This window comes from Euprymna scolopes, chromosome 38 (assembly GCF_053919585.1).
Source record: "Euprymna scolopes isolate OS-2025 chromosome 38, ASM5391958v1, whole genome shotgun sequence".
Classification (NCBI taxonomy): Eukaryota; Metazoa; Mollusca; class Cephalopoda; order Sepiida; family Sepiolidae; genus Euprymna; species Euprymna scolopes.
In genome coordinates this window covers 8863401-8883272 of record NC_136519.1, presented here as the reverse complement: position 1 = coordinate 8883272, position 19872 = coordinate 8863401, and the positions used below count along the sequence as shown (strand labels likewise).

General features: G+C 29.5%; 1 protein-coding gene across 2 annotated transcripts in view; it reads right to left on the bottom strand.

Annotated features, from left to right (window-relative positions):
- Nucleotides 1-4410: 4410 nt before the first annotated feature.
- The window catches only part of LOC145263064 (mitochondrial glutamate carrier 1-like), a 200362-nt gene continuing 184900 nt past the window's right edge, over nucleotides 4411-19872 (bottom strand). For both annotated transcript variants that reach the window (XM_080119921.1, XM_080119920.1), the window contains exon 10: nucleotides 4411-19035. In XM_080119921.1, the coding sequence (XP_079976047.1) occupies nucleotides 18891-19035 (145 nt within the window). In that variant the 3' untranslated portion in view covers nucleotides 4411-18890. The remainder of the gene's footprint in view (nucleotides 19036-19872) is intronic.

Sequence of the window (19872 nt, the reverse complement as noted above, 5' to 3'; positions counted from 1 at the left end):
CCTGAATATTAAACTTAAATTTGAAATAGCATCGTTATTGTTATTTGTTTGTAATCATTTTTATGAATATTTGTTTTGTTTTTTTGTTTCGTTTGCTTTATCGACAAGAGAAACACAAAATCAGTATTTTAAACGTTTTGCAAACAATTTTTTTATTTATTTTTTATCCTAAACTAGATATTTATTTTGTGTAATATTAATATATCTTATTCATAAGCAATATTGTGAAGAAATTCATTACTTTTAGCCAAGAAACACACTTATTGAGATATATATGCATACAGACATGTACAGGTTTTGCTACACTGACATGACAATGTTTCGATCTGTAGTTATTAATAACTAAGATCTCACCAAGCGAAAAAAAAATCTGTCCTTTCTTTAACTGTTCATACAGACGTTTTTTTTTTGGTTTTTGCCTGATGAGATCTTAGATCAAATCTCTGTAGATATCTACAGATTGAAACATTGTCATACCAGTGATCTTGTTTGTTGAACATTGTGTCACTTTCACACATGACAGAAGGCTCCTATCGCTCTTGGAATTTATACACAACTGGCCAACTAGTAGATGGTCTGCAACAAAAAAAAAAAAAAATAAATAAATAAAAGAAAACCCGGTTTTCAACAAACTGAAATGGAATCACGTCTTCTTTTCAGGGTGACAATTTTATCATTCCACCCAGTACACCATGTAAGAAAAATTTGCAAAACAGCTCACAAACAAAAACAAACTGCCATTAACCAACTTGCCATGGCATTGCTAACATACAGATTTTTAATTATAGACTACAAATCGAAACATTGTCATGTCAGTGTAGCCTGTTACATGTCTGCATAAATATTAACATAAAAAGCTCTATTATTGAGCACTATTATATAAATCCAGTGAACTGAAATACTATATATATATATATTATTCTTTATGTAAATACAGTCATAATATATAAAGAATAATAAAATATAATTTACTCTCTTTGATTAAGCACTATCAATGACCCTTGTTGAAATTCAATTATTCTTAACTTTTTGGATATCTTTCTACCTGGAATATATATAAGAACAAATAGTTAATAAAACATGTTTTATTAACTATTTGTTCTTATTATAAGCTCCATCTCCTATTTTATTGAGATTTTACATCTGGTTGAGATTACTTTATAAATATTAATTCTTTAATATTTATAATTTACTTTAGTTTTGCCATCTTGGATCATTTTGGTAAACTTTACTGTAATTCTTATTTTATATATATATATATATATATATATATATATATATATATATATATATATATATATATATATACACTTCTGCTATCAAACAATGCTGCAGCTTACACAAGCCATGAAAATTGCAGACTGAAAGTCCAAGACTCTAATTTTTATCCACATTTGTGTTCATCAGTCAAAGATGGGATTTGAAACCTGAGTCATTTGCATGCGAGATAAGACCCTGCCACCTGAGCCATTGCACCCCATACAAGAAAGTCTATAACACAACATAGATCAAGCAAACTGGCGCAAAGTCTGACTGTGGAATATACCTACTTGTACTCGACAAAGAATGTAGTCATCCAACTAGTAAGAATCGAAGCCGACGTCTCGCCAGTAGGATTTTACACTCACTAGGACAACGCCATCCAACAAGCTCATGAAGCAAGCAAATTAATAATAGGGGTTTTGACTGTGATGTTGCAGCTCACACAAGCCATGAAAGCCACTGACCAGAAGTTCAAGACTTGAGTTTTGCTCTCATTTATGCTCATCAGTTGAACACATCTACACTTAGGATTCTAAACCTGAGTATTGGACTTCTGATCAGTGGCTTTCATGGCTTGTGTGAGCTGCGACGTTCTTTAGTGGTGGAAATAACTATATATCATCTCACATTCGAAAATCAAATAAATATATATATATATATATATATATATATATTTTTAAATGTGTGGGGTCACCAACAAATGCTATGTATTTTTTCAACTTATTTTATTATTTCATATTTTCATTTTTAATTATTTAGATCATTGTAATAATTTTTTTTTCAATCATCGAAATAGTTTTTTTTACGCATTTTGGACGTTCTGCGAAGCGTCCTCTCCAGGAAGTATTCGAAGTTTAAAATAAACATATTTTAAATATTTTACATTTTGAATACTTTCTGAAGAGGACACTTCACAGAACGTCTGAAACGTGTTAAAAACTATTTCAATGACTGAAAAAATTATTACAATGATCTAAATAATGAAAAAATAAAAATATGGAATAATAGAATAAGTTTTAAAAAAACATAACTGTTGGTGACCCCACTCATATAAATATACATCTTTCTCTCGTTGGAATCTCTCAACCTATCTTATTTATGATTTTAATAGTTCTCGTTATTTTTTTCATTTTTCAAATGTCGCTATCTTATATTTTATACCTACTTTAAAGATTTCTAATCAGTCTCATTTCCAATCGAAAGCCAGTTTCTATCTATATTTACATTTTGTATAATTCTGGCCTTTCTCCCCTTCTGATGGGAAGCATTTAGCTTCGAAATGCTATGACCTAAAGAGGCTTCTTTTTTTCTTCTTTCTCTCTTTTACTTTTCCTTATCGTTCTGATATTATAATAAAGTTTTGTTATGACTTATTTTCTTCCTCTTTTACTTAATATATATATATATATATATATATATATATATATATAATAGCTTCTCTTAACAGTGTTGAACCTTTTCTGTCTTGATAAGTTTTTATTAAAAATATACTTTCTGATAACCTAATTGCATTATATCTATATTTGTATAACGCGTTCGATGGAAGGAAAACGTAAGCACCGAAAGTTAAAATTATGAGATTTTTGTTGCAAAAAAAAAACAAAAAAAAAAACATAAAATATCAAGGAGAATCTAATCACAAAAAAAAAAAAGAAAAAAAAAAAACATTGCTGAATTCAAAGTATTTATGTGAAAAAAAAAATGTTTAAATATTTTATATACGTCTGTTTAAATATAGATACTTAAGACCATGGATTTTATTTAAATTCTCTGCCTAATTATGTTCTATTTGTTTTGATTTTTCCAGACTTGCAAATCAACGATCACTAACATCATTGTTGTTCATTAAAGTCGAACATCTAAAAAAATTTAATTTTGTAAGTCCTTTTGTAATACATTAGATCTTATCACAGCAGATATTTTTTTATATTTATGTAATTTAATTTAGCATAGAAATATCAATATCTTCAATATAAAGTGTTTTACTGTTCTGTATTATTCACTGCACTGACCTTTATATGCTTTATAAGTATACCTGGTTAAATTTGTACTTTATCTGTGAATGATATTGTAAGATTTTCGTATTTAAATAGTTAATAAATTTCTGCCATTACACAATTATTAAACCTCATTTAAAGGTTCAAAGAAGTATCGTTATGCTTCAAATATTTAACTTCTTTTTTTTATGAAAAGTATCAAGTGGCGCTTACATTGTTTTTCTACCAAATGCATCATATATATATATATATATATATATATATATATATATATATATATATATATATATATATATATATATATATACGTTTTATTTTTTTTTTACCATATCTTTCTGTTAAGTTACATAACTTAACAGAAAGATACGGTAATAAAAAGTAAAACGCATATTTGCTCTACAAAAGTATTGAGCACTTTCTTCAGTTTTTATTAATTACCATTTCCAATATATATATATATATATATGTGTGTGTGTTAACAGAAAGTATTTTAGGATTAAATTTGGTGGACCTGATGAGCATCAACTCCCCCTATAATTTTATAGTATGTTTTAGTATGTAATATAGTTTTCGTGGTTGGGATGCTTATTTCGAAAGCTGTTCATAATATGGGGAGGTTAGGTGTGTTTATACTATGCTGGGTTAGGTCGTAAAAAAATACCAACTGCAGAATATCAATTAAAATTATAGAGGGGGTGATTCTCGTTCAGGTTCACCAAAAATTTCTTTGATTTAAATTGAATTATACCCAACAATCTGGAGACTAGATATAAAATTGAATTGTAAACATGATTTATCACATGTTTTTTGTGTCTTTTAAATTGGGGTAAGGGAAGAGATAGGGGTTGTTGGGGAAGGGGTGGGGGAATATCAAATTTTTTAAAACAATTTTTTCATCTCCAATGATTATACATGAGAATAAAAAAAAATTAACAAAACAAAAAAAACAAGAGCCATTTAAAAAAAAAAAAAAAAAAGTAGGTCTTATAATGTAAATACATTTTTTAAAGCAAAGATATTACAGAAAAAATTTTAAAACAAAATTTCTTTGTATCAGTTAAAAAAAAAAAAAAAAAAAAAACGGTATTAGAGTAAAATTATTTGCAACGTGAAGCAAAACCAAAACAAAAAAACTCAAAAAAACAAAAAATCATGACCCCCCAAAACAAAGAAAATTTATTTTTGTTTTTTTAAGTCAACAACAATAACAACAACAACAACAACAATATGAAAATAAATATACTGCAAATTGTGTTCCTACAAGTCAACGTTTTTATCTTACAAATCAAAAATCAGAATATTATCACCTAAATATTATACGAGTAGAGTTGACCTATACACATGAAATTGTATATAAAGCCTTGGAATGATTGTAAATCCATACAAGCATGTATATTTTTAGGGTCTCAATGGACAAGATTGGTGATTTTTTAAACCAACCCATTTCAGGTCAAAACATTACATATTTGCAGGTCATGGAAAAATTAGTATAAATTACAAAAAATAATCCAGTAGAAAAATAATTACAAATAAAAATAGAATCTATTGAATTATCGAGTTTTATTATTTGTTTCAATATGGAAGAGTTGTGTGAACAATTCAGTATGACAGACAAGGGAGATAACCCTTGACTTAAAACTGTAAGGGTCTGTCTTATTTAAACCAACGCATTTCAGAATATAATTATGGCTGATTTTTTGTTCAAAATATTTTTCTACTGAATCATTTTTCATAATTTTTGGAATTTGTATTAATTTTGCCATGACACGTAAGTACGTAATAATGTTTTCACCTGAAATATGTTGGTTTAAAAGATCACCAATGCAAACAAGCACCAAAGAGACACCTTCCCAACCCCTGACTGAACTTAAAATTTTGAATAATTTTTGCTAATAAGCTGTATTATCCGGACCACTAGTTTCATCTTCGTCGTTATTTTCACAATGTTTTGACCAATGTAATCTCTGACCCTTTCAGGTGGAATTTTTTTCAAACTTGAGAATATTTGTGTCAAACCCTAAAGCGTTCAGTTTCAAATTCTATATAGGTTTCCGAGTTTTATCCAAAGATTCCTCAAATTTAAAAAGATGTACTGAAGAAGGTTGGAGGTTTACATCAACCAAAATGTTGTGAAAATAACAACCAAGATGGCAATATTCAATTTGCAAAAAATAAAACCATCATACTCCAATTGTCATGTAGGGAAACAGTGGTAGAAACTTATATAGTTGTCCAACACCTTTCCAAATTCACCTTCAAATGTTGTTGGTGCATTTATTACCTCCCTTGGAAGTCTATTCCAAGGTCCAGGGATCCTGATTGAGAGAAGTCATCGGAATAATACAGATAATCAATCCTCATCTTAAAAAATCCCTATAAACATTTATCGATGAAAATCATTTTCTTTTTAGTTATGGAAGACCCTAATTACCAAAAAATTGTTTTTCTGAACATTAATGACAATACTACACCAACAGATTTGTTTTTAATCGAATACGTGTTTTTTTTTTTCAATTTAAGTAAATTAATAGGACATAAAAACTCTTAAATATATTTTTAAAACTAGCCCCCCCCCCCCTTTAATTTTGACAAAAAACAGATTTTTTTTTTTGTTTTAAAACATTGGCCTTCGGGCCGGGATCAAAGTGTAGTATCTGTTTTGCAGATGCTGCACTTAAGATAATTTGTACCAGTCAATGGAGGGGAAACCCTCTATACTGGGACAATTATTATTTTTGGTAACCAGAGTGCCCCCCTTTTGCCTACTTTTAGGGGAGCTGGTTTTTACCCCACATTAAAAACGGCCTTGTGCCTAATTTGCTTTGGTGGGGAAGCAAATAAATACATTTAAAACACAAATTCTAAGGTTTTTACAAAAAAAAAAAAAGAATCCATAGTTGCTTACTCTCTTATACAAAAACTAAGGATCACATTTTTTTTCTCATAAATTTTCACAAATACTTTTCTTTGTACTAACTATAAAGTGTTAGAATCTAGGTGAAAATGAAAATTGACATACCAACACTGTTCAAAGGGCAGACATAAACTAGTATTAGGATTTTGTACATTTTCACAACTTTCTAGGAAGCTAGTCCAGTTTAATAATTTAGTGTTTCATATATATAAAATGTTGATACACCAGTTGTCAACAGATCACCGAAGTTAAGTAACATTGAACCTAACCAATACCAGATGGGTGGCCATTTGGAAAGGCTAGGCACTGTACATACAGTGCTGTAATGTAGAAATTTGCAGGTTGGTATCTGAAGACGCGTTTAATTTACTGGGAGAGATGCACTCTCAATCTTTGTAAAGATATGCATCAAGAAGGAAAAACTCTGATGTAAAACCTGAGGTTTACTGTCTGCTCTGTCTTGTGCACCAACAAAGATTAGCAGTTGTACCAAAAAGTGTGGTTAACTCTGAGCAACTTAGTTGCTGTGGTGGTGCTCATATGTTAAAATCGACACAAGGATATATCATCATATATATTTATTTAAACTTTACAGAAGGTCAGAAAAACATTGGTACAGTTTCAATAAATAAATAAATATTAAGATCTTACATTGGAATTTTTTCTTTGTAATCGAGCACTTTGATAGGATTATGTCCTCAAAACGATGAACAAATATATATATGACTACTTCATTTAATCACATAAATTAATATACAAAAGTATAATTTTATGCATAAACAAAGTATTATTTACTTCAACAGTGCTCAATACATAGGTAGAGCTAGGTAGAGGGTTTTTGTTCTGTAAGTGCCTGTCCATTGGCTGATTAGGAATGGAGTGGTGGAAACTAGGAAACTGATTGGCTAACTACAAATTCAATAGAATATGCGTATATAAAAACGCGAGACTACAAGAACTCTTTGCATAAGCCTGAAGAATCCTAGTGTGCATGAAACGCGGAATATTCTGTGTAGCTTAATTGCCATATATATTTTTCTACCTTTCACCAGACTATCCATTCACGTGAAATCACCTTTTTCGCCACCATATTCCCTCCGCTTCACTTTTTGTTATCAAGTAAGATCTTTGACTTACTTGCAGTTTCATCAAATACTTATATATATATTTATTACACACACACACACACACACACACACACACACACATTCTTAATATCCTATTCCAATAATTTTTGCTTCTATCTTTACAACTTTTTTCTTTGTTCTCTGCTGGTATTTTTCTGTTTTTGTTCTTCCTATTTAGTTGTCCCCCTTCCACAATGTCGGTTTTTAATGTGAAGGAAATTCCAGTTCACACATTTCTGAACATGTGTTGTAGCATCACTTTTGTCAATCAATGTTGTATATTCTATGCCAATAACCAGATTGTCACTGTGTTCAGGCAAGATGGAAATAGCTGTTGCGGGCCATCCATGAATAAATGTTTGCAAGGTTTATGATGATATTTGTGCCAGATTGACTTGTAGCAAACAATTTATAAGAAAAAAAATAAATAAAATAAAAATAAAAAAATAAATAAAAACCAAAGTTATAACAATATTTTTTTTTTTTTTTTTTTTTAAATCATTGGATGTAAAAAGTCCATTAACAATTTTTAACTTGGAATAACAATTCATCTTTAGCAAATTTTTTTTTTTTTTTTTGCTTGACAGAAAATTTCATGCATCATCTGGATTATTCAGACGACTGTCCTCATTTGCAATGTTCACTTCAGCTAATTATTCCAATGTTCTACATGTGCATCTTGTTGAACTCTGAAATCTATACAGATTTAATTCTGAACCTTTTAGTTATTTAATTGACAGAGGTAGATTGTTCTCATCCCATCAGCCATGACCAGAGAAAAATGTTAAATTTATTTTATTTTTTGTTATTCAACAAAAAGAGGAAATTCATATTATTTGGATTCATTAAACTACTGTTCTCATCTTGAGTGTCATTTTCACAATGTTTCGGTCGATGTAACCTCCGACCTTCTTCAGGTGTATAAGTTCGACAAGATACATTTGAAAAAGGTTGGAGGTTATATTGACCGAAACGTTGTGAAAATCACTCAAGGTGAGAACAGTAGTCCAATGAATCCAAATAATACGAATAACCAATCCTCATCTCAAAAAAAAAAAAAAAAAAAAAAAAAAAAAAAAAAAAAAAAGAGGAAAGTTTCTCAGCTCAGTTTGTGGAAAGAGAGTTGCGTGCAACTTTGCGGCATTTATAATTCTTGGATATACAAGAAGTTCAGTGGAATTACTGGTAGTTTGAGAGATCAAAGCCATGGCCGGGCAGAAATGTTGAGCAAGTTCATTTTTTTTTCCCCTCAGAATTGTTACATTTAACAATTTAATTTGTCGCATGGAAACAAAAGAAAGGAAAAAAAAACTCAATGCATTTTTTTTTTAAAGAAAAACCTTTATATCTGGTATTACCAACAACACATTTTTTCTAAATATTTAAACAATTCATTTCTCCTTTCTCCAGATGCGTGCGACTTCTCGCCTCTGCTCTGACCCATGCATCTCGAACACATCTGGAATACGTGCTTCTCTGAACATGTGTGTCCTTTTTATATCTGCTGTGATATCACATCGTACAGCCATCTTGGTCATTTGAATATTGCTGCTGCTGATAACCCAGTGTAAGCAGCTTTGTTGCAGAATGACCTACATAAGACTGTTACTTAGAACTAAATATTACTCATCGCCTTCATCCATTGCAGCATAAACCCAAGTTCGACATAAAAACTCCCGAGTTCAACAAGATGCACTTGAAGAGGGCGGAAATGACATTGGCAGAAATAAAATAAATAACATGAGATGAGAATGCTAGTCTGAATAATACAAATTGTCAATCAACATCTAAAAAATTTCCAAAACAGAAAGTTTTCTGACAATAATTCTCCCTAAATAAATATTTTAAAAGAAAAAAAAAAAATCTCCCACCTATAATGAGAGTAATATTTTTTGTGTGATTTTTACATGATTTTCAGGATGGAGAGAAAAACGTAGAACTTTTTTTTTTTTTTTTTTTTTAATGTAAATTCTCGCCATCTTGAATAAACATAAAATCCAAAATTGTAGTTTTTTAAAAAAAAACAAACTTTTTTTTAGCTTTTTGATATTAAAACAGAATTTAAATTCATATTGTCTTAAAAATGATTTTAAAATTCTAGATTTGAAAAAAAATTTTTTGTTTCAAATATACAGTCTTTTGAAAAAAATAATTTTCAGATTCTGCGTTAAAAACATGATTTTCAAATTCTAAATGTTTTGAAAAAAAAAGATTATTTCCAAATTCTAGATTTTTGAAAATGAATTTAAAACTATTTTTTTTTGAAAAAGTAAATAAAAATGATTTAAAAACTTTTAATATTTTGAAAAAAAAAAAAAAAAATTATTTAAAACTCTAGCTTCTTTAAAAAATTTTTTTCAAATTCTTTATATTTTAAAAATAAAAAAAAATATTTAAAAATTCGATATTTTAAAAATTAAAAAGAAATTTCAAATCTACCTTCTTTGGAAAAAATATTTTCAAATCTTTGAAATATAAAAAAAAAAAAGAATGTTTAACTATCAGATGCTTAAACTATTTAATATGGCTGCTACAAAAAGTAATAAGTTCTGAAATTTATTCTATATTTTTACTTATATGCAATATTCAATGCTAAATCTTTAACATCATAGAAATCAAATAAATATTCAATACTGATACAATATAGCAACATGGAAGATATATTAAATATTCAAAATTGGTGTTGGCAGGCAACGCTGAGAAGAAAAACACTCAATGGGTTGCACACACACAAAATGGATTTAAATGTTAAGAATTCATAACTCTGTATCCATCCATACAGAGTTGCTTACCACAGAAAATAATGTGATGCATTCAAAATAACCTCTACACTAAATACTGCTTATAGTACGAAATATAATTGAAGTGCAACATCATCAGAAAATAACTGTGGCAAGGGGAGATAATCAGATAATTATTAGCTAAAAAAAGTGTTAAGGAATTTGGAATGTTATCTCAATCAAGCCATTGTTAAAAAGAATTCAGAGAAATAATTATTTGAATCCTTGAGATGAGGAATGAAAAAGATATGTGAATTTTGATTGGTTTTCCCCATCTTATGTGTTTAGAGCTACACTATTTCGGCTTCTATAACTTCTTCAATATGCTCATAAATACATTAATTCCTCACTATGAACTCAATTATTCAATATTAAAACACATATTCAAAATAACCCATAAACTAAATATATAATATATTCCATGTTGCTTTGAAAGTTAATACTCAATATTGTAATAAAAACATAAACTATTCAATATCATTACTAGAAAATAAAATATGGCAGTCAGTACGATGAATATTCAATATGGCTCCCATGTTGAATATTCAATATGGCAGCAGATATAGAAACTTAAAAAAAAAAAAAACATTAAAATATGAAACAATTTCATAACTTGATTTAAATACTGATATGTAATTTTGAATCTAAAAAAAGTCGAAGAAAAAAAGAGAAAAAATAGATGTAAAAAGAAAATGAAAAAAGAGAAAAAGAAAAAAAAATGTTTGAATGAGGTATTGGAAATTTGGCCAAAAATTTATTCAGCAACTCTATAACTAATTTCAACTTGTATCTTCATTTAAGTTATATTTTTATCATGCTGATTCCGCAGGTATGTTCTAGGGCTTTTTTATGTGCACACCAACCGACAGACTAAACATGTCTACATTTAACAAGAAAACTTTTGTGAAAAATTACAAATATCTCTCTCTTGCATATATATATATATATATATATATATATATATATATATATATATATATATATGATGATGATGATGAGAATAATGGAAATAGTATTCCGACAAAATAGAGAAATAAAAAAGGAACCAAGTTATGTGTTCATAAATGTTTCATCTTTATTTCTAAAAACGTCAGAGAAAAAAAGAGAAGAGAGAGAAAAGTCTCGAAATAAAGACGAAACGTTGATGAACACATAACTCGGTTTGTTCTTTTTTATTTCTCTCTCTCTCTATATATATATATATATACATATAAAAAAGGAACAAACAAAGTTATTTGTTCAACGTTTCATCTTTATTGTAAGACCTTTTTTGGATAATAAAGACGAAAGGTTGATGAACACAACTTGGTTCGTTTCCTTTTTTGTCCACTCTTGCACAATTTGTGGACTTCTTTGTAGATCATTGGCTGGACTGAAATGTCATCTGCGACTCTCACACATGGTGAAATAGACAAAGTTGTAAGAAACTTATATGTCAAAATCGATGAGAGTCCATGATATATATATATATATATATATATATATATATATATATATATATATTTATAATATATTTTAAAAAAACCCATCCAATATTTTTGCTGATGTTTTAAAAAAACTAAATGATAAAATTATTGTCCAAGACTTATTGTCTATCTCAATAAAACATTGTTTTTGAAACGATCGTACAATTTATTAATTTTGTTTGTTCTTCCTTGTGAAACCGATTTTTAATTTTAATTACAAATTATCAATCATCTTACTCAATATTAAAATAGCTCTAGGATATATATGCCTATCGAGCTTATTATGTATCTACATTACAACGAGCACTGTTTTCGTTTATTTTAGTTTAATTGTATTAATGAATTTACTAATACATTAAAATATACTCTGCTCTTTAGACTGTTTTTCTAATCCCTTAAAATATTTATAATATATATATATATATATATATATATATAAGATTAAAGTCAAAAGTATACACTTGATGTATAATTTCATGAGAATAAAAATATGAACAGTAACTAAACATCAATAAAAAGTTTTCAAATTTTATGGATTTTACTTGTGTTCAGATTTTTCTGCTAGGACAACTGCTAATATAAAAACATTTTTCAGCTATGACTGGAGATATATATATATATATATATATATATATATATATATATATATATATATATAAGGCTCCCTATCTTGGGTTAAGCATACTGGGAAGTGATATACAAACTGCCATTAGCGTATTAAGCGACGCTCTTTGTGCAAACAAATCGAGCGGAGGCATTTGGACGATGTCAAAACGTCGTTAATTCATTACCCACACAGCAGCAGCCGCATAGCGCAATGGTGAGAAGCCTTGACTGTCATTTGGGCGGTCGGGTTTCGATCCTGGCTTGAGGCAGTTCCCTGTTCAGCCGCACGGATGAGCTGTGAAACAGCGAAAGAGTACTGTATGCGGATGACTATATATATATATATATATATTTTAATGAAAATCACCAAGGGAATGAACTCATTACTTGATAGATATAAAAAACACGTTGTGTCCCTTAAAACTAGAACTTTTATTTTTTTCAGTGTAGCATTCAAAGTTAGTGACGTTACCACTGTACCAACGTGACACATAAGAAAATGTGCAAACATAAAAATTAAAAACTAAAAGGACTTTCTGGATAGGTACAGCTAATATATATATATATATATATCTATATATATATATATATATTAAAAAGATGATCGATTAAAAGTTGCATAGAACTTTTATTAACTAATCAGATCGATAGAGACAAAACTGAGAGGAGAAAAAAAAAAAAAAAAAAAAGAATTTCTTTAGACCATGGTATTTCAAAGCTAAATGCTTCTCATCAGACAAGGAGAAGGGCCAGAATTGTAACAATATAAAAAGTATACAAATAAAACTGACTCTGGAACATTTAGGTTAGAAATGAAAAGAATTATATATATATATATATATATATATATATATATATTGAAATTGTATAGATTTTAATAAATTCCACGCAAAAATTTATGAAAGCCTCAGAAAAACAAAATCAGCAGAACTTTGGGGATAAAAACAGCAAAGATGAAGATGCAAGTTCAAATAATAATAAAAAATAAATCATAATCAAAAATGTTCTGGACTCATATCACTGTTTCCAGATAAAAAAAATAATGCCACAAAATCTATCATTATACATAAATAAGATTATAACGTGTACAAGCAATGAAAAATTGTTGGAAATGTTTCTTCTTTTTCTTTTTTTATTTTTCACTCCTCTTCATTCAATTTTGAATTTTATTTACCAATAATTAGCTGCTGTTTCATGTATCATTTTTGATCAAACAATTTATTTTTCCCAATATTTTAGCATATAGTCGAATTAGTTTGAACCAGCTCTATATAGGGTGTCCCAAAATTAAACACCTATTTTGATGCTAATTTATATTTCAAAATAGATGGTTAGTTTTGGGACACCACACACACGCAAGAACAAAAAAGAAAGACGGTTTAGCTGCCGTTTGAATATATCTACTGTTATAAATTTACAGTTCCTACTTAACTCCCCACGAGGGCAGAGTTAGACACAAGATCGTTATTTTTATGCAAGGAAAAGTTTGGCTCTCCAAGAAGAGGCAGTCTAGATTGGAACAAAATACAAATTGCCTCAGTCTAGAAAGACTTCTCCATCACCGACTGAAGACAGAACAGGTATTACACTTTAATGTATCTATTTGCCAATGAAGTATAAAATTTAATCTAAAATTAGGCACAAGGTCATCAAAAATGTGATAGTGGGTGGGTCAGTAATTATTTTCTCTTGCACACTTAAAACTTGAATGCTTACTGGAGAGAACTTGAATACCTACTAGATACTGTCCTTGAATGTCTAAGGTCTCTCTGTGCAACGTTTTTTTTTTAGAACAACCTGACATGAGGATATTTTTTCTCTACAAGTAAATCCTGGCCAAATATTCAAAATAACATAGTATTTGCAGCCCAAATAAGATTACTTCACTATGGCTAATATACACTGGCTTTTACGAGAAATGGCGCATCTTTTTCAAGTAGCAACACGAAGCTAGATACTCCACCAGACTATATGAATTATTATCCAATAAGAGTCAAAAAAAAAAGGAAAAAAAAAAAAAGAAAAGAAATTGAAATCATTAATTGAGGAGAAGAAAATTATATCCTCAACTTCTTTACTAACTCAGTATTTGAGAGATAAAAAACGTCAATAGAACATTCAAACTATGTATCTCATATAGAATCTAAGTGCCAGCCCCAAGTAGAGGGCCCCTTGATTTCTGAGAAATTTGACTGAGGGAAAATGAAATGAGAGAAACTGAAGGATCATCTTCATCCATTTATCCATCAATTATTAAATCTGATCCCAACTGGAAGGCCAAGTAGTAAAGTTACAGTCAGGTTTACATATCTGTCAATTAAACCATAATTTTGTCTTACATAATTTGTTAGTACAAAAACAACGAATTATCTCCCCTTGTTGTCTGTAATATTAATCAGTGTTTGTGTAGATTATTAATTTTAAACAAACACATTTCATACGACAAGAGTTTCATTAAAAACAGGAAAAAGACCTTCCTTTTGCCCATCTTAATGATGTAGGGGAGATAACTGATTTAAGAAATGTTTTTGGATTGTTTTGATTGTTTGAACAATTATTCTCATCTTAGCTGTTATTGGCACAACGTTTCGTTCACTGTAACTTATGATCTCCGTTGGCTGTAAAATCCATGTTATTTTTCGATTGAAAAAAACATTGATGAAGGTTGCAGCATTTTTCTTCATTTTTCTACCTGATGTACTAATTTTTCCAAAAAATTAAATCCTTTATCAAACAACAAAATGGATGGTCACATTCAATGCTGTCAAGACTAAACTTGTTTCCTTCAATGCTGTGACTTTAAAACATGTAAGATGGGGAACACTGATCAGATTTTAAATTTCATTTTAATTTTTTCATCCCAAGGACTCAAAGAATTATCTTTTCGAAAATTCTTTTATAACAACGGTTATACTTGAGATGTATTCCAAATCCCTTAACGCTTTTTCCTTTTTTATTAACTATTTGATCATCTCCCCTTGTCACAATTATTTTCTGATGACAATAGCAATGACCAAAAACTCTTTATCTGAAAGTACATCTTTTAAACTCCTTGACCTAACGTTCGCAGGAAACACGAGTTGAAACAATTACATTGAGAGCATTGCCAGGATCGCTGCGAAAAAGGTAGCTTCTCTCTACCGTGCTAGAAAACTACTAACGCCCGAAAGTATCCTGTACCTCTATAAGGCCACCATTCGCCCATGTATGGAGTATTATTGTCATATTTGGGCTGATGCATCTGCTACTAGTCTCTCACTCCTAGACAAGGTTCAAAAGAGAGTCGCCAACCTAATAGTTCCTGAATCTAAGCTTCAGCCTCTGCCCCATCGACGAAATGTAGTATCCCTCTGCTTGTTCTACAAGTACTTTAACAGTGAATGCTCTGAAGAACTGCAAGCACTTGTACTCCCCTCGACACAAATACCCCCAACAAACCCGACAAGGAGCAAAATCCCACCCCTTCACAGTTGATATCCCTAGATGTAAGAGAGCCTTCTACTCCAGTAGTTTCTTCCCCAGAACCGCTAGACTTTGGAATTCCATTTCAGGTTCCTGCTTCCCCAACTGTACTGACATGCAGAAGTTCAAGTGTAACGTTAACCGACATCTTGCTGCCCAACTCCCCACATAGTACCGCTGTAGCTTATGTCCCTGATAGTAGCCCCCCCCTACATCAAAGTGGCAATGTGCCTTATTTGGGGTGAAAATGTAATAAAAAAAAAATTAAAAAATTTGCTCATATTTATACCCAGAAACATCTATTTCATAAAATCAGATAAAAAAAAAAAAAAAAAAAAAAAATTGCGGGAAGTCCTAATCTATATACTATTAAAAAGTTCTGGTGTTTTGAGAGTTTGTAACAGCAAAAAAAATGAACTATTTCCTTCTGCAAATTAATGCCTCTATGCTAAGCGATTTGGCCACAACTGACCAATTGGTTGACAGAGGGGATAGATTTCATCAGCCCCTTAGGAACTATTTTTCACCAATTGGAGAAAACACAGACAACTCGTCAGAAGGAACTCAACCAACAAGCAAGACATGACTTCTATCTCTCTCTTTACCAATCCCTATCCTTAGACGGTTTTCTTCTTTGACTATTCTTCTTTCTAGACGTACTCACACAATGTGAGTTGGCATAAAGGAATTAACTCCGTGAAAAAAAATCAGAGTAGCTTCTCTTTAGTTAGTACATGAAAATAACTGAAAAATCGACCCTCCCCTATCTTACCCTTGACGAAATCTGTGTCGATTTAGAGTGAAAGAATGCATATTTAAAAAAATTTTTTTTTTTTTTTTTTTTTTTAGATATTATTCATCCAGGGCAATGTCAATAAAGAAAATACCAACTTATGCGTGTTTTTTTTGTAGTTTTTGACTTTTAGCTTGACATATATACACATACACACAGACAACTACCCTTTTTATATAATAGATAATCTATGCTACTATCCATATTGTCACTGCTTTTAGCATTTTCATATGAGTGGTAAGCAAAAATGGAAAACATTTATGACTTTCTCGACATTCTGTTAATTATTTTTGTTCTTCTAGTGCATTTCCATACACCTGTTGACATGTAACTTATTGAAATGGATATTTTGTATTCTACACCTTTCGCCCCTATTGTCAAGACTGGTTAAGTCTTATTAAATTGAGTTAATTTTCAGTAGAGATGGCAAAAAATCATAGGTAATTTGGACCATTCCTAACAATAAAATACATTCTTGGCAATTATTTTAAGTTTTATCAATTGAAATATAATAAATCCCTGTTTGATAATCTACTTATTTTTAAATAAAGTTTTTTTCATTATAATTGTCCTATCGTCTTTTAAACTGTTTTATGAATATTAAAAAATAAAATGGTTTCCTCCTAATTTTTAGTTGCAAAAAAAACCCCAAAAAACTGTTGTAACAATTATCTTTGAATTTATTTGTTTTTTTCTTTTTAAAATATTACTACAAAATATAGATATTTTGATATCAGTATTTGTAAGTTTTATGCAAAAAAAAAAAAAAATTAAAACAAATATTGCCCCCCCCCTCCATAACTAAGTAACGAAAAACAACATTCTATTTTTTTCTCTGTAATTTCTAAAATGTTTATTTTTTTGGTAAATATGAAAAATATTGTTAACATTATATATATATATATATATATATATATAATGCTAAAATACAAAAAAATAACATCGTTTTCATGCTTCAAAAAACCCTCATAATCTTGAAATCATATATATATATATATATATATTTGTATTGCAACCACAAATTAGGATAAAAGCAACATTAAAATAAATTTCTATAATTCAATAAAAATATTTTTAAAAGTATTTAAAAAAAAAAAGTTATTAAATTGATAAATGATAAATCATTAAAAAAATATATATTTTAAAAATTACAAAAATAGTAAAGAGAAAAAAAGCAAAAACACGTCTTCAGTATAAGCAGTGAGGTGCAATGACAATTATAATAACAGCAGCGTTAGACTAAAAAAAAACTTTTTTCACCTGGTTTCAGAATAAACTTTACAAAAAATGATACATTCTTTGCTTTTCTAATATTGAATTAAAACTGACTACAACTTTTTGATTCAATAATCAGTACAAGTGATAGTCACATGACTTGTAATTATTAGCATTCTACACATAGGTCATATAGTAGCCTGATTATAGATTTATGATTATGATTTAAATTTATTTAAAGAAATTTTTTGGAATTAACATTAAATAAATAAAAAAAGGTTTAATGAAAAAATGGAATACAAAATATAAAAAGAAAAAAGGGAAAAAATAAAAAAAGTAAAAAAACAAAAGAAAGGAAAGAAAGAAAAAAGGGAAAGAAAGAAAAAAGGGAAAGAAAGAAAAAAAGGGAAAGAAAGAAAAAAGGGAAAGAAAGAAAAAAGGGAAAGAAAGAAAAAAGGGAAAGAAAGAAAAAAGGGAAAGAAAGAAAAAGAGAAAGAACAAAAAGAGGAGGAAAGAAAAAAAAAAGAAAAACAGAAAAATTTTTTTTAAATCTAAAAAAAGGAAAAAAAATTTGTAAAAAATAAACCTTTCCATGAAGAAAAAATAAAAATAAAGAAATGAAAAAAATTAAAAAATGTAAAAGTATTTAAAATAATGGAAAAGAAATTTTTAAAGAAAACTTTTACATTAAAAAACAAAATGAATAGACATTAAAAAAACAAAAGCAGAATGGAAGAATGAAAAACAAAGGAAAAAAAAATGGAACACTTAAATTGAAAGCAAATTTCTTGAAGGAAAAAAAAAGAATAGAAAATGAAATTAAAAATAAAATACGAGAATGAAAAAAAAAAATTAAATTAAAAAAAAAAAAAAAAAATGGCGGTGTACCGTGATTGCCTCATTTACATATGAGGGAATAGGCTTGTATCTAAAGTCTTGCTACCAGAACATGGTAACAGCAATTAGCTCAAGTACAAAACCTTGAGTTAACCACAAATAAAACGAAAGACGACTGTTTACAAACCATAACAACAAAAAAAAAAAAAAGCGAGATTTACGACACAATGTTATGATTTGGGGATTTGGACCAACTCATATTTTTCACTCTTTTTTTAAATAATAGAAATTCCTCTCCGACGTATTATTCAACTGTCATTCCAACGTAGTAGGGAATTCCCAATGATATGTTATTATGATAGTTGCTGCATCCCTTGTACTCCCACCCACCCCAAATCAAACCTAAATTTCTAAGTAATTTTTTTTTTACTCAGAGCTTTCTCATTCCAAGTAAAAATTCGGCGACTCCAAGATAGTAGACCGTCTGTGCAATGCCGAACAACGGAGCAATCACCAAAATTCTGCACATTGCTCCCTTGAATAAAGCTTGTGGTCCTTCATGTTTCAAAGTTTTTCTGGAAAAGAAAAAAAGAAAAACATGTCAATAGTTTTATATCATTATCTATTATAGAAATACGAGCCTGGGTGCTTGGAGGTGTGCGTTGAGCAAAAAAAGTGGCAGTTATGCAGACGGACTTGAACCCGAGGTGAAGGCGGAAAAGAAAGTGAAAGAAAATCTGACGTCTTACCGCTACGCCATGACGCAACCAAAAGTTCGAAATGTTGAAATTAAGTGAAGTCAATCCAACTGATGCAATGATTTGCAAAAATAGCAATGCAAAAAAAAGAAAGAAAAAAAAAAGGAAAAAGAAAAAAAAGGGGAAAAAAAAGGAAAAAAAAAGAAAAAAAAAGAAAGCGACCCCACCTTGTAGAAAAGTGCCCAGTTGAGGGTAAAGAAATTAATGTTTTTAACCAATTCTTCGATATTTGTCGTCTGAATGGTCAAGCTTCAAAATGATACTGATCTTGTGAAAATCCGTTGCCTCTGTCGGAAGTTTTAGGCAGACATACAAACATACATACATTTAAACAGACAGGTGAGATTGATATCATAGACTAGGGGGGGGGGTACCCGGCGTTGCCCGGGTGTTTGGAGGTGTGAATGGTTTTGGGTATATCAAAACAAAAGAATAATAAAAACTTGTTGCCCGGGTGTTTGGAGGTGTGAATGGTTTTGGGTATATCAAAACAAAAGAATAATAAAAACTTGTTGCCCGGGTGTTTGGGGGTGTGAATGGTTTTGGGTATATCAAAACAAAAGAATAATAAAAACTTGTTGCCCGGGTGTTTGGGGGGTGTGAATGGTTTTGGGTATATCAAAACAAAAGAATAATAAAAACTTGTTGCCCGGG